At 37.7% G+C, this 15,639-nt stretch overlaps 1 protein-coding gene across 2 annotated transcripts in view; it reads left to right on the forward strand.

Annotated features, from left to right (window-relative positions):
- ADGRA3 (adhesion G protein-coupled receptor A3) overlaps positions 1–15,639 on the forward strand; it is a 119,874-nt gene that overhangs the window by 12,711 nt on the left and 91,524 nt on the right. For both annotated transcript variants that reach the window (XM_045018366.1, XM_045018367.1), the window contains exon 2: positions 7,692–7,763. In XM_045018366.1, coding sequence (XP_044874301.1) covers positions 7,692–7,763 — 72 coding nt within the window. The remainder of the gene's footprint in view (positions 1–7,691; positions 7,764–15,639) is intronic.

Genomic DNA, 15,639 nt, shown 5'->3' on the forward strand with positions numbered 1-15,639 from the left:
GAAGGATGTCATGTGAAGTCTTTACCAAGAACCAGTAGCCCATTGGATGTTATAAGTATTGCAAAATGTGTGTATGGATGATATTTAAGGAATTAAGTATCTATACTGAAAATTAGGTTCTTAAGGTCTTGGAGTTAAGACAGGTAACCAGGAGATGACATACCTCAGAAATATTTCAGTCAGGATGTAACAGATGCTTATCTCCCTGTGTGGTAATTTGTGTGTTGTATATCCTATGCCCTGTAATGTCATAGGGAGCTAGGAGCAGAATGAAAGATTGTGAAATCTGCACAAGAGGAAACTTACAGGGTGAAACAAACAGGCCGCGTGTGTGTCCTCCTTCTATGAATAGAGACAAAGGATTGTTATGGTGTATCTTGGGGTGCAAAGAAACACATGGGATCCTTCACCAAGGAGGCAAACTGATAGTGTGCTTGTCTCATGGAATGACGGTTACAGGCAACCTGGCTGTAAAATGCTGCAAGGATTTTGGGTGAGTGATACTCTAGAAGACATGAGAGTATTTTGTTAATTAAGTCTAAGGTCTAGAATGCGTGTTATGATTTTATTTTCTATGTAATTGTTTTGAATACTTGTACTTGTTACTACTTGAATTTCAGTGCTTTGTTAAATAACAAAGCTTTGCTTCTCTTTCATTGTCCCGTCTGTTCTCCCCTGTGCAATTGCTTCCCTATAGTAATTCCCAAGTTATACTACGCCTCCATTCCATCCACTAAAATAAGCAATTAAATAGTTAAAGCCAACATTTTAAAAAGTGTAACTAGATTTCATGCCCCATTAATAAAGGACAGAGAAGTTCATACCTCTCTTTTCAGGCTGTCTGCCCTTTGTTCATATTTGAAAGGTTATCTTTGCAATCATGAGGACTAGACTCTTTTAATATAATGGAAGCTTAGATTTTGTAAGATCTAAATTTGTCAGATGGGCCACTCAAATGCATCAAATGGGCCAGATCAAATCTGCTGCTTTGTTTTCGCTGTACCAAAAAAGGTGTGCGTGTACGAGTGCTATTTTTACCACAGGATAACTAAAGTATTAGGATTTTACAATGGGATAGCTAATATGATATCAACCCCCCTGTAGCTTTTACTGTGAGCTAGTTAGGCAAGGTCAATGCTATACCCCCCCCTCCCCCCCGTGGTTGACCTCACCTAGCTAATTTCCATAAAAACTATAGTGCTTGTCTCTGATAGTACTTTACAGTGGGATAGCTAATGCACATTTAGTTATCTAGTGCTAAAAAAACAAACTTTTTTTTCACTGAAGACATGACCTGAGTTAATCTTTTTCCAGTAGTTTAACATTTAAAGAGTATTGAAAACAATGAAAAGAAGAACTTGATTGTTGTTTTTTAATTACTTGCATAAAGAAAGCAGTGAAACTAGGTGTGGCTTAAAAAGTTACAGCGCATATCAATAACTATTACTTCAAGGCATAAGTAGGATCCGAGGCAACTGAGATCAGAGAGAAGCATTTTCTACCCTACACATAAAATGATATTTAACTGCAAGCAGGGTGCTTTTTTGCATTTTTCTGAAAAAATGGGGATAGGGTCATTGCCAAAGACAGGATACTGAACTTGGCATAGGAATTTTTTTCCACAAACTACTGAAGAAATAAATATTTCACTTCAAACTTAAAATCAGCATAACTGTTTTGCTGGTTAAGGTATGCAAACATTAAGATCCTGCAAACCTTTATACACTTTAATATTCCTTAATCAGGAATAATTTAGTTTCACTGAAGTCAAGGGTTCTACCTGGATGAGTGAGGATTTGCAGGATCAGACCCTTAGTTTAAGAGGTGATTTAATAATATTAACCACAGGAAAGGCTTTTTCATATTTACTTTGGTCATCTGACTAAATAGTTTGATGTAATAGTCTCCTGAACTCCAAGCTGTAGTTTTAAGGAGTAATAAAAACAAAACAAAAAAATTAGTTCACTTATCTTCACTGTTCTTACTTCACACATTTGTAGTATGTCTGGAGTCTGTACTTTTCTTGTGGGCTTTTGAGATCATACTGTAAATTAATTAATTCTTCAGAGAATGCTTTGAATAGTGTGCAGTAAATAAGTCATGGGGACACATACTGAACTGCGAGGAGAAAACAAAAATATTGAATAGTTGGTCATTGTGTCAATCCTGTACACTGACTGAATCAGGCGTCCGGTAGAAAAAGGTATGTGATTGTGTAATTAAAGATTATCATCATACATGTGCACAAGGGGACCTAATTAAGGTTGCACAGAAAACCTTGATTCTGGTATTTCGTAACTTCTGAATACTTGACTTTGCAACATTAATAGTGTTCTTTTAAGGTAGTTTTTTGGTATGTATTATTGACTTTGTTTAATTCATGCTAAATCAGTATCACCAAGGTTTTGGGCTGCTTAAATTTATCTACATGAAGAGTTTGGACTTTTTTTGGCTAGATGGATTTTAAAATCAATTCAGTTTATCTGCTGCAAACTTCCAGTATAGAAAAGGCCAGTGTCTTTATTTTCCCCATTTGTAAAAAAGATAGAACAAAAAAAATACCGCCTACCCTTGGAGGTTTGTTGCAAAGTTTCAGTAATAACAGCTCTTACGGTGGTTTTCTTCCATATGAAAAAAAGGTCCACAGTTAATCCAGTACTGTAAATGTACTGCACAGTAACTAATTTACTCTTTTTTGCTTTTGACAATAATTCATTGCAAGACAAAATGCTAGTAGTCTGAAAATATTGGGTTTATATCCTTGTGTAAATCACAGCTTTTCCAAAATAAGCTTGAGAAAGAGTATTTATCTTTTTGCATGTTTACTGTTTTCAGCAGAAAACATTTTTCTTGGTTGTACAGATGAAATAGTAATTTTACTCTGATTTTTTTTTGCTGGTGGCAGACTTCCTAGCCCCTGAGAGCATATCTCCTCATCATGAAATGATCTGATTTAGTCTCCTTTTCCTTTCCAGCTTTCCATCATTTGGATCTCTTGAGTTGTGTTTTAGTGGATCATTCATTACTGAGCCCAAAGTCACATAACCTCAATTATTTGCATGTTTATTAAACGAACATGTTTAGAAACTTTTTGCAGCAGTATTGAGGTGTGTATTTTTATATAGCCTTTTAAGCTACTTGTGTATCTCACTTGTACTATAAGAGTTATAATCGCAGAGTTAAAATTTAATTTTAAAATCCTATTTTTGTTACAAGTATGATTTAATATAATTAAATTATGAAGTATGGCTAAGATTAGTTGTACAGTATGAATAACATTTTTTTCCTGGTGCCAGACATTTTATTGTCATCTCCTAAAGTGAAAAATAGTTAAATTTCTATTGCTTTGTCATGAAAAAAATGATAGTTGTACCACTTTTTCCTTGCATTGTGGAAACAGCCTGTTCTACTCTTCCCTAGTACTACCAAGTCAGCACAAGTATGAGAGAATGAGCTGGATTCTATTCTTGCTAATTCTGTTGAAAATGTATTGTTAGCCAAGTTATAATTGCAGGCCCAGTGGAGTTACCCAGTTATAAATGTGGGCAGATACTTTATTATTTGTGACAAGTCACATTAAAAGGAAAGAACAAAGCCTGGCTGAGTTTACAAGCCTGGCGCTTACGGTTTTTTGCTTGTTTGTTTGTTTTTTCCTATTTGTAAATTGAGTAAATGTGTTATGGAAATCCTTGACATCCACATGCAATACAAAATGCTGATTTTTATGGAGTCACTTTTTAGAATATAACTGTGCTTAAAAGAAGGAAAAATGAGATTTGGTGGGTAAAGAGAGCTGATTACCTGTTTTACCAATATTTCTAAAAACATTTAAATTTTGTATTTGGTGAGTTAGCATATTTTAAACATTCCTTTTCTTCTAAAAGCATTACTATTTTAAGTTAATAATTTAGCAGAATTATTGATCACAAATAGTTGTCCAAGTGATACATTTCATTGTGCATTTATAGTTATGAATTCTAAAAGCAAATATAACTTCAGTTTACTTTGAATTGAAGTCTTTATGGTATTCTGTCATCTTATGCCACATCTCTAAATGCTTCAAATAATGTATGGACTGAATATATTAATACCAAGTTGTAAACTGCTTTTTTTTAAGATTACATTTTTAAGTCTGAAATGCCATCGCTTTCTGATTATACTAAAACCTTTATGGTTGAGCAACTAACAGACCCTGCAGAGAAAATACTAAATTAGATTGATTGTAATTCATTCATCACACTCCAGAGAGACGCTTACCCTGTAACAGGTATTCAGATACTTCTACATTTGAGCTCTTATTTCATAGGTAATGTCAGCAAACAAAAGGATTTGTAATTTTTATTTAGTTTAATTCAAACTCTAGAAAGCCGTTTCATGGTGTCTTCTGCTCTATGTTGAGTGGCTCGTTTTTCTGGAAGAGAGACAAATTAATTCACTAAGGTTTAAGAGGATAATCTGAAAGTAACAAGTCACGTACAAATAGTTTTTTCACCTTTGAGATAAATCATATATTTTTCCGATTGTTTACTTTTGATTAAAAACCTGTTTGTTTGGCTTTCTTTTGTTAGTGCTTGTCTATCTTCCATCTGTGTTAGCTATTAACTCATCTAATTAAAGTTGATGAATTTTCCACCCCCAAACCCTCCATTGTCCTGATTTGTGCACATTCTAGTCAAGACAGAATTAAAGTATCAGAGGGTACTTGCTGTGAATATTTTTGGGTAGGCAAAATGAAACCCTGGGCCACGGCTTTTGACATTTTGATGACCTACTAAATTTAAGGCCCAAATTCAGTAGTTTTCTGAAGTTGTAAGTACTTGTTAGATTAACTGATTTTTTGTAACTTTATTTGTTATAGCAGGGGTGGCAAAACTTTTTGGCCCGAGGGCCACACCTGGGGTATGGAAATTGTATGGCGGGCCATGAATGCTCACAAAATTGAGGGTTAGAGTGCGGGCTCCGCTGGGGGTGTGGGCTCTGGGGTGGGACCAGAAATGAGGAGTTCAGGGTGCGGGATGGGGCTCCAGGCTGTACTAGTATTTCCAACTTGCCCAGTCACAGAAGATTTTTTCCCCCCGTAAAACAAATTCTCTTGGTTTTTTTTTTTTTTTTTTTTTGCAGTTTAGGTAGGCTTGCCTCTTTCTGTGTACAGTTAAAATCCCTAAGTGGGCTTTAGCCTTGCTTCTGGCAGCACTAAAATTTAGCTTAATCTCAAAGATCTCGATAAAAAACATGCTCAAGTGGTAGTTTTCTTACCCTTCCATGTTCCTGCAGTCATATACACACTTGCTGTTTGATATGCATAAGCAAAAGCTAATTCCAGGATTGGTGTTTGGTGCATCTCTCTTTGCTTCTCCACCTCAAATCCTCTCTCCCAGCTATTGGACAGATAACATTCCTTCACTCTGCTTCACCTTGCCAAATTACAAGGGATGGGGTTTTCTGTTGTTCTACCTTTCAGTCATCTTGGCTGCTGCGATGTGTTTGGGGGCACTTCAGTTACTCTCTGTTTCAGCTTTCTAGCTGCTGCAGTAGAAGTTTTATGCTACTTTACTCCTCCCTAGCCTGCATTTTTGGATCCTCTTTCCAGTGAATAGGTCCAGATCTTGCCTCCAGTGTCATTCAGATCTGTCCCAACCAGCATCAAAGTGAAACTGATCTGATTTTCTTTTTTTCCAGTTTCGATACACACCCAGTGTTCTAAAGAGCAGCAGTGAAACAAGAAGACTGGTCAGTTTTCGCTGCTTCAGTTGGGATAGTTCTGAGAAGCATTGTTGAAACTCTGCAGACTTTGGAAGACAGACCTGCATTAGTTTACATTTTGTTCACCTTTTGAAAGTTATCTTTGCAACCAGGGGTGAAAGTGAGCTGGTACGGGCCGGTACTCTGTACCAGTAAGAACCTGCACTGGCCCATACCCAGCCCACATTAAAGCGCTGCTGGGGTCCATACCGGCAGGGCCGCCAACAGGGGAGGCAAAGGGAGCAGGGACATTAAAGCACTGCCACAGCAGCGCTTTAAGGACGGTCCTTTGCTGCGGCAGCGCTTTAATGTTCCTGTGCCCCTCCCCCCGGTCAGCGAGGGGCGCAGCAACATTAAAGTGCTGCTGCGGCAAAGGGCCCTGCAGCGCTTTAATGTCCCTGCCCCATTGGGCCCCCCTCCCCCACAGCCTCCAATGGGTGGGGGGGCAAAGGGAGCAGTTGTCCTGGGGCCAGCGATTTAAAAGGGTCTGGGGCTCCGGACACCGCTGCCGCTAGTGCAGCAGTGGCATCTGGAGCCCCGGGCCCTTTAAATCAACACGAGAGACCTGGGCGGTGTGGGCCAGGCGGCCTGAAAGAGTTGGTTGGGGGATGCTGACCCCCGGCCCGTACCGGTAAGTGGCGTAACTTACTTTCACCCCTGTTTACAACCACAAGAGGTAGAAATTATTTAACTAAAGCTTAGATTCTTTTGAAGGATGAGATGGCACTCATCCACTTGCAGTGGATGAGTGGATTTTTCAATCTCTGATGAGACTTCCAATTTGGCCTGGCAGGAATATTTACCAACATTATTTAAGCTTGCTTTATGTCAGAGTTTGTGGAAATAATTTTTAAAAGTTAATATTGTAGTAGTTAAAGATAAATGCTTTTAAAATTAAACCAGGTAAAGAAAATATACATATCAGGCATAATCATGGTTCTGATAAATTACAAATACTCTACTTAAGAGCTGCAAGAACTGTTTTGAAAACCATTTATTTGGAAAAACAAGAGCCCCCGCTCAGCCTCCTGCCAGCCTGGGGTTCCATTCACTCAGCCAGCAGCGGGCTGAGCGGGGCCGGCAGCCAGGACCCCGGCTGGCAGCCGCGTGCCAGGCAAAATTGGCTTGCGTGCCATCTTTGGCACGTGTGCCGAAGGTTGCCGACCCCTGGTGTATTATATAAACACTTACTAATGTGGTATATAAGCCCTGATTGCATTTATATATGTTGTTAGCTAACAATTAAGGTTGCGAGGTACTAGCCCAAGGAACATAAATCATTACATACATCTTTTAAAAATGGAAATAACCAGTAAAGTTTACTATATAGTTCTGACACCAGTTTGTGGGTGTGCAATAAGATTGGAATTTTCTGTCTTAGCAATACTCAAATGACCATATCTTTGTCCTATAGTGATACCCTGACAAACTAAGCTCTGTAAAAACCTTATCCATCCACAAGAAACAGTTTAGTCTCATCAGGGACTACAGACACTGAAATATCTTACTATTAATCATACATTTGTTGAGCAAATGCTCCCCTATTTCATAGCCATACACAGTTCACAGAAATAAAGTACCTGGTATGTCTAAATTCTTAATCGTACAACCTACTATCAGAAGGGCTTAACATGTCCATGTTTACAATCTTTGATCGTGTGCTCTTCCCCAATACTTCATATTTCACTCTTCTCAACTTGTAAGTGCTTCAGGGCACCTAGCATAGGGGGGACCCCACTGTTTCTTGGGGCTAATGGGTACTATTATAATATAGTTAATAATTATTATAAAGGTATTATACAGTAAGTTTTTCTTTGTGTATCTTGATAAAAAGACAATCTTTTTAAAAGACATAATTATTTTCATAGTACTTAGAAGAAAGAATAAATTTTAGCAAATGTCGTTAGGGTTGTTCTTCTGACATCTTTTGTTTTTGATTCTATATGCAGGATTCTGAGCAACAATAAAATATCAGAGTTGAAGAACGGTTCCTTTTCTGGATTAAGTCTTCTTGAAAGATTGTAAGTACTTATTTAAAAAAATAATTGTAATTCACCACTAAATCTTTTGTTTGTATATTTTAAGTATCACATAAATATACAAAACAAAACATCTCCTTTTAAATAGGATCTTCTGTAGTGGGAAGTATGTAGCCATGTCTGCTTCAGCATAAGAATTACTTGATAGCTGAGTGATCAATGTACTTAATAGTCTTTTTCTCTATGAAGGTTAAACTACAGTAACAGTTACTACAGAAGGAGTTTTGCAAAAGCCATTTTCTGAGACTTAGTTGAGAGAGGGGGAACAATAAGAAAGTGCAGAAAATGATCTCTACAGTACCATAGACATGCATGGCACTTTAGAGAGAATGATTACATAGCTATAATTTCATTCTGAGGTGGTGCTGGGGCAAACTCTGTGGGAAGTTATTTCGATTACAGTGATGTGACACTGAGATTGCTTTACCGTTCCTCTTGCTGGCAATCCTCATCTGAATGGCCAAAAAGGCAAATGTGGCTAAGGGCAGGCTAAGAATAGTGTGTGTATGTACTTGTTTGGGTACAGGTGTGGCACTTCAGAACATAAAAGGGGAGGAGAAATCAAGTTCTTTTTGAAAGGGTGGCAAGTCTGAATGGGAGTGTACACTTCTCTGCAGCCTGAAATTTCCCTCTCCCCTATAGCTTTAGTAGTAGCATGTACTTTGTGAGCATTCATTGTCTTACAAATTCCATACATGTCAACTTGATGGAAAGAAAATCAGGATGATCTGTAGCACCAAAAGTGGTGGTTCCTCCTTTTTTTTTCTTCCTCCTCCTGCTCTCCTTTGGGTCCCCTCTCTCTGATTCCCATTGCCGCTCTTGCTTCTAGATCAGTGGTAGGCAACCTGTGGCCCACGGGCCAAACACGGCCCATCAGGGTAATCCACTGATGGGCCACGAGACAGTTTGTTTACATTGACCATCCGCAGGTATGGCCTCCTGCAGCTCCCAGTGGCTTCAGTTCTCTGTTTCCAGCCAATGGGAGCTGTGGGAAGCAGCGGCCAGCACGTTCCTGTGGCCCGTGCCGCTTCCTGCAGCTCCCATTGGCCGGGAACGGCAAACCGTGGCCACTGGGAGCTGCAGGCAGCTGTACCTGCGCCTGGTCAATGTAAACAAACTGTCTTGCGACCTGCCAGCGGATTTCCCTGATGGGCTGCAGGTTGCCCACCACTGATCTAGATGTTGCTGTGTCACCTACAGGTTAAGAGAAAGCACTTCAGCTCGTATTTCAGGACAGCGTTTCCTTTTTCTTTTATGGATGATGCTGATGAATTCAAGATAGGAAGTGTAGTTGGTGGATGTTCAGGGTTGGCAGAGTATTTTTTATGTGGAAGAGCAATGGAAGAAATGTTGGAAGTGTGTGGATCTCTAAGCTGTGCTGACTGATTAGGAAAGTAGCTAGTCCCACCTCCTTATCCTAGTATCAGATTCTTTTGGTTTCAAGTCAACTTTAAAATATCCAATTCATCCTCCAGACCTTAAAAATAAAGACAATGAAAATATTAGCGAGTGAGCAAATGGAAAATTGAATTTGTGGTATTGCTCACAATAAGCACGTGAGTTGAACATTCTTTATAGCTTGCTAGGTGATGGGATATGACTAAGCATGTCCAGAAGCCAAGAATTATGGGAAGTGTAGTTTATCAAAAATGGTGTGTTGAGTTGCCTAAAGCCTTGTGTAAGCTAGATAAATCTTTCAAGAGAAAAAAAATAAAAAAATCCAGCCATGCTAACTCTGGTTCAGCTCCAAAGGCGTTAGCAATATTGGGAGCTCTGATGTATAGATAGGCCAATGGCTGCAGACAGTGTTGTAAGCATTATATCCTATAACTCTGCTCACTGTTTGATTAACAGTGTTTAAAACATTGGCAGCTGATAACTTACCTACATTAGGACTACCTGTGTTCGTAATACCAGAGAACTGTGGGCGCTTTTGCAAAATTTCCCTAGGTTAAACTTTAGAAATGTACCAGAGAAGCTGTTCTATTAACCGGGCAGTAAGTGGTAGCTCTTCTCCGCCCCCCCCCCGACCAAAAAAAAAAAAAAAAAAAGCATGGAGTTGAAAATGTATTGACGGCTGATAGATATAACGTAGCTGTAGACCAGAAAATCCAAATAGAAACTCATAGTGTTGTCTTTGATGAGGAGAGAGCAGAGAACAAAAGAATATCTGGAAAAGTGAAGGTTTACTTCAAAGGACAAAGCATCTGTAACTGCCTAAGTGTAATGAAACAGACCAAATATTTGGCTAAAAGATCCGGAAGCAAGGTGAAAGCTTAGTTCCACTGAAGTCAGTGGCAGAACTCCCATTGATTTCAGTTGGGCCGAGATTTCACCCCAAATGTTTTGTCTGCCAGAACCCTGGTGCCGATGCCTGTCAGCTTAAATGAAGAGTGTTGTATTAAATTGAATTAAAAAAATACATGTGTGCAAAACAGAAATAGGCAGTGGTTATAAAAAATACAGAAACAGGAAAAGCGTTAACTAGAAATAGGCAGTAAGTTATTAAATATTTTTGAAAGATTTGAAATAACCAAGTATGAATTTTGGTAGATTATGTAAATTTGTAATCATATTACTGTTAGCTCATACTCCTTCTCACGTTCCTTATGTTATTTGTCACAGTCACTTATTAAATATTTTCTTAGTCCCTGCCTTCAAGAGCCTGCAGGCAAGTTTGTCTTCCCCATAGGATTTGTACAATACTTGGTAGTACAGCTCCGGTCCTGATTGAAGCCTTTGAGTGTTACCCTAACATACATTATAATAATGATGAAGTGGTGGGTACAGAAACAAAATTGCTATGTTATGGCAACTTGTCATTTTGTAGAAAGGGGAAAAAAAGATCACATTTCTGCTGTATGTAGGTTCTTGTACCAACCACACTCATCACTGTAGTATCTGAGTGCCTTCCACTCACGGATTAAGTGTCATGATTAACGTCTATCATGTGTGGTTTGTTCTTTCTCTTATCCTTTTCCTGGGGCTGGTAATTGTGTGTATAGCGGAGTATTTTTGTGTTGGTAGGATTTTTTTGGTGATGGATTTTTGTTTTGTTTTCATCTTTTGGAAATGTTGCTTGGGTTTTGTTAGATAATCATTTATTCATGTGTCAGTTTATCAAGACTTAATCTTTCCTTTACAATAAATCTCACTAATATATTATACAATTTTCATTAATAGCTATATGAATCCAGAGTAACCTCTGGAAATATTTCTGTTTAAAAATTCTTATTTTTTGTATCATTGCACCAGAAACCTGTTAGGTTTGTATATTCCTGCAATATGTGATGCGAACTCAATGCAGAAGTTACAGCCATGTAAATGAAATGAAATCAGTTTTGTTTAGCAAGTTTAAATTTGTACTTTGCAACTTTGTACTTAAAGCTGCTCTCTGTCTCTCTGGAGATGGTAATAGGAGCTGGTACTATAACTGTACCTTACCTCTGCCTAACCAAACCTGACATTTTCTCTCTGTTTTTCTGTTCATCATTGTGGATCTGGGAAGTACTTGCTCATGACTGACAGAGGCTGAGAAAAGGGTGAAGTACTACAATCTCCCTAAAAGGGAGCAGGGATGAAACAGGGCAGAGTAAGTTTGTGTGGAAAGTTACACCTTAACTCTGAATTTCTTGTTTTAGAGGTTTAAGTTTAGTCATCTTCCATGTTCTGGAATGGTGTAAAACATTTCTATGCAAGCTTAACTCTGCATTAACAAAGGTTTTTTTTGGCAGTAAAATATTTCTGTGAAACAGAATATTTCTGTTTCTGTGGAACATTTTAGCTCTGATCATACATCATTCTGTGATTGTAGTTGTCATAGGTCTCACCCCCACTTAGAGCTTTTGGGTTCACAAGATGGGGACCTGCATGGACTCCCCTAAACTAAAATCCTAGTTTAGATTTGGTAAAAGCTGCCACCACCCAATAATGTACGTGTATTGGGACACAGTTCTTCCCCAAAATCCTTGGGGATCCCAAGAGCCCCAAATCCATGGAGTTCTTACACCTAGGAGAAGTAAACCATTCTCCCCTGCTTCCTCTCCCCTCCCTTCTCCTAGGAGAGATACTGGGATTCAACTACAGAGGGATGCCTTCCTCCTCCCTCCTCCCCTTTCCCTGAGAATTCACCCAAGGAAAGATTAACCAAGTCCTTAACAGAAAAGATTTATTAAAGAATAAAAAGAAAGTAAACTGTCTTTGTAATACCAAGATGGAACAATATACAGGGTCTAAACTTATCAATCTCTGGAGAGAATCCCCCCTCCTTTCTTTCTCAGTAAAAGCAATAACAGTACAGAATTAAAGAAATTCTATAGCAAAACACACAATTGCAAATGTAGAAATCAGATTATAAGACTAATCCGCCTTTCTAATTAATACTCACTATTGGATAGTAGGAAATACTCCAGGAGAACTTGGAGACATGTCTGGCCTCTCTTAGATCCAAAGAGAGAACACAGAGCAAACAAGGAACACAGACAAAGGCTTCCCTCCACAGAGATTTGAAATTATCCTGTCCCTTGATTGGTCTTCTGGTCAGGTGTTTCTCAGGTTACTGAGCTTGTTAACCCTTTCCAGGTAAAAGAGACCTTAACCCGGATCTGTTTATTTATGACAGTAGTGTATTGTTTGTTTATTTAGCTCATATTCATATATTGTATAGCACTGTGTGTTCATACATTCCTATAGAAATAATGTGTTTGAGAAGAAGCTGCTGTGGATGTTTTCCCTTCTATTGTCTACACACACACTTTATCAGAGTAAAAGTAATACTGATATAATTCGATGCATTTTTGTAAAGTATTTTCATGATTTGATCTTCAATTTGCTTGTGAATTTTTCTTCCACATTTTGGATTAGAGACCCCTGTTCTCCTTTAGCCATAGATCTGAAAAGCTGCAATGGTAGCATTTTACTATTACCTTTTATATTAATTCTTTATCATGGTACTTCTAAGACAATAGCTCTTTTTCACCTTCTGGTTAAGAAAGGGTATGTGCTATTTTGATATATTGCTGTGCTTGCTAGTATCACGATAGTAAAGGATGGATCAATAGTTCTACTATAAACTGCAAATTATGTTTTGGAGGCTTGTAATTTGGCTACAACAATTTTATGTGGGTTGAAACGTGGAATACAAGTTCCCAGTTTGGGGGTGAATTACTCTTACAAAACTTGAGGGGGAAATCAGCCAAGATATATTGCATTTTTATGTTAATTTATCAATTTGTTCCAGAATCATCTCTTGATACCTCAGTCTGTGACAGTGCCTCATCTTTATTATAAAAAAATCAGAAGATTATTTGATTCATTGTTTGCAAACTCGAACACCACAGTGAGAAACATGTTATAACATGCCATAGGTAGACCTATCAGTTCTCTGTTCATAATTTTGTGTGTTTATAAGTTGCTAAGTGATTTATGATAATATAAAACTTAAGTGATGCATTACTTCAGAAACAAATGGTAGCAATTTTTTTAACCAAAATACCAGACCTCTATTTTATTTGAGTGAAATGTTAATACAGTAGACTTATGTATTTCCATAATGACAATAGTGCTGTTTCCTACAAGAAGATTAGATGTAAATAATTCCTGAAGATGAGAGCTATTTTTAGGCTATCTTTGCTACTGAAAATAGTAATTGTAAGTTTTAAAAGTGCATATTTTTAAAAAATCAGTTTCTGTTGACCTTATGAGTGATGATAGAGATCTATTAGTACACCTAATTTTCTATCATTTTTAGTGACTAAAATAGGGAGTCCTGTGTTGCTTGTAATTGGAAAAGTATAATTAATATGTATATAATTGCTGAAGTTTTTGATACAAACACCTTACAATTTATATGTTCAGACTGGGAGCAATGGGTTCTCTCCCAACCAGTTTTTAAGAAAAGGGGGAAAAGTCTCTATATCCAGCAGTGACCCAACTTCACCTCTGGCAGTACCTGTAGCCCATGGGGCTTAAAGGCACACATCCCCCTCTCCATTCAAGGATAAATGAAGACCAGGTGGATTTGATTTAAATCACTAGTCAAGAAGACTCGATTTAATCATGGATTTCTACATAAAAGTGCATTCTTGTTGGTTGTTATAATCTTAATACATATTCTTCTCAACTCAGAGATAGATGTAGGTTTCATTTTTAGAAGGTACACATTATGCATTTTTAAGTGATATATTTTAAAAACTTTTCAGATTTGTTTTACAACTATATCAGAAAATGAATGATTGGTTATTTCATTTACTAAAGGTAATTGAAGCAGATATTTATGAAGACATTGGGAGGCGAACTACATCCAATTCAACAGGTTAATCATTAATATTTGGAGGATTTTCTTGCCATGCTGTATTAGGAGGAGAACATTACCAGACAGACATTTAAGTTGTTTTATTTAACTAAAACAACAAAAATTCTAGATTTTTTTTTTCTTCAACAGCATAGAACAAAACAAGCATATGAATTTTTGAATTTAGTTAAACATTCAAGTCTTTTAAAATCAGGTTTGTTTTTGTTAAAATTGTTTTTTAACTAAAATAGTTAAATGAAGTGTTTTAAAAAAATACAAAAAATAAATCGACTATATCAGCCAGGTCAACATGAGAAACTTAAAATATTGGCCTCTGCAGCTAACTCTGTCATCTTCACCTTCATTTTCCTGTTTGTTCATAATCTGGAGAAGAAAAACAAGGAAGAAAATATTCTTTGTACACCAGAAGAAGCTACTGCTGTTAAAAGTGAGATTATCACTTCAACAGTCTTTGAATCCAAGTGCTTAAGTGACTTCCACGAGTTCACTGGTATGACTTTCTTTAAAACATCATCAGCAAACATATATTTCTTGAATGGTTCACCTTTAGTTCTGAAGTTTATTATAGTTGGCATTATGGAGGCATGATTGCTGGATGTCCATGTCATAGCCAACTCCTCTTCTTCAGCAGTTAATGTTTGACCTTGATACTGAGTATTGAGAATATTTGCAAGAAATGAGCTGGAGATGGTGCTTGTCCCATTTGGTTTTTTTAATGCTTGTAATTTAACTCTGTCATTACGTATTTCTCTTTTTAAGAGCTCACTCAGTTCCTTCCAAATTTCAACAGTGTCCGCAATAAAACAGCTATTTCCCTGCATTTTGTTCAAGGCTACAGAAATAGACTTCAGGCTACTCCGCATGTGTTCAACATTTCTCTTAAGCCCAATGTTGAGAACTTTGGCTGTGACAGTGCCATCTATTTTTTCATGATTTTGTTCACAAACTGTCATCAGATTAGGCCAGTTCTTGATACAGTCCAATGCAGAGTTCCATGGCATGCCTTGTGGGAGAATTAGCTTGGTTCCTCCCACTTTTTTCAAAATAGCTGCTGCATAGTGGTTGTTACGGAAGTATTTTGCAATTTCAACAACATTAGCCTTTATTTATGGAACACTGAAGTCTTTGGCTAGGAGGTGCATCAAATGAGCACTGCAACCGTATGTTATTAGCTTGGGACTCTCTTCTAAGTTTCTTTTCATCTTGGATACATTTGCAGTATTGTCTGTGACCAAGCTGCGTACTAGACATTTGAAATTTTTTTCACAGTTTGTTATAGCTTTTACTACTACTTCTTGTAAGTACTCTGCTGTGTGTGCATTTCCTGATGTATCAGTTGTTTCTGTAAGGAAGACATTCTCTTCTTCTGTTGTCACACAAGCACATACAACAGGATCATTGTGGACATTGCTCTACCCATCAAGACTCAGGCTAACAATTTCACCCTCTAGACCTTTTGCACACTGCTCAATTTCTCTTTCATGCACTTTATCCATCAATTTGGCCTGTGACTGCTGCTCTGTTGGGTGGACTGTATCCTGGTCT

Source organism: Mauremys mutica, chromosome 5, assembly GCF_020497125.1.
Source record: "Mauremys mutica isolate MM-2020 ecotype Southern chromosome 5, ASM2049712v1, whole genome shotgun sequence".
NCBI classification, from domain to species: Eukaryota; Metazoa; Chordata; order Testudines; family Geoemydidae; genus Mauremys; species Mauremys mutica.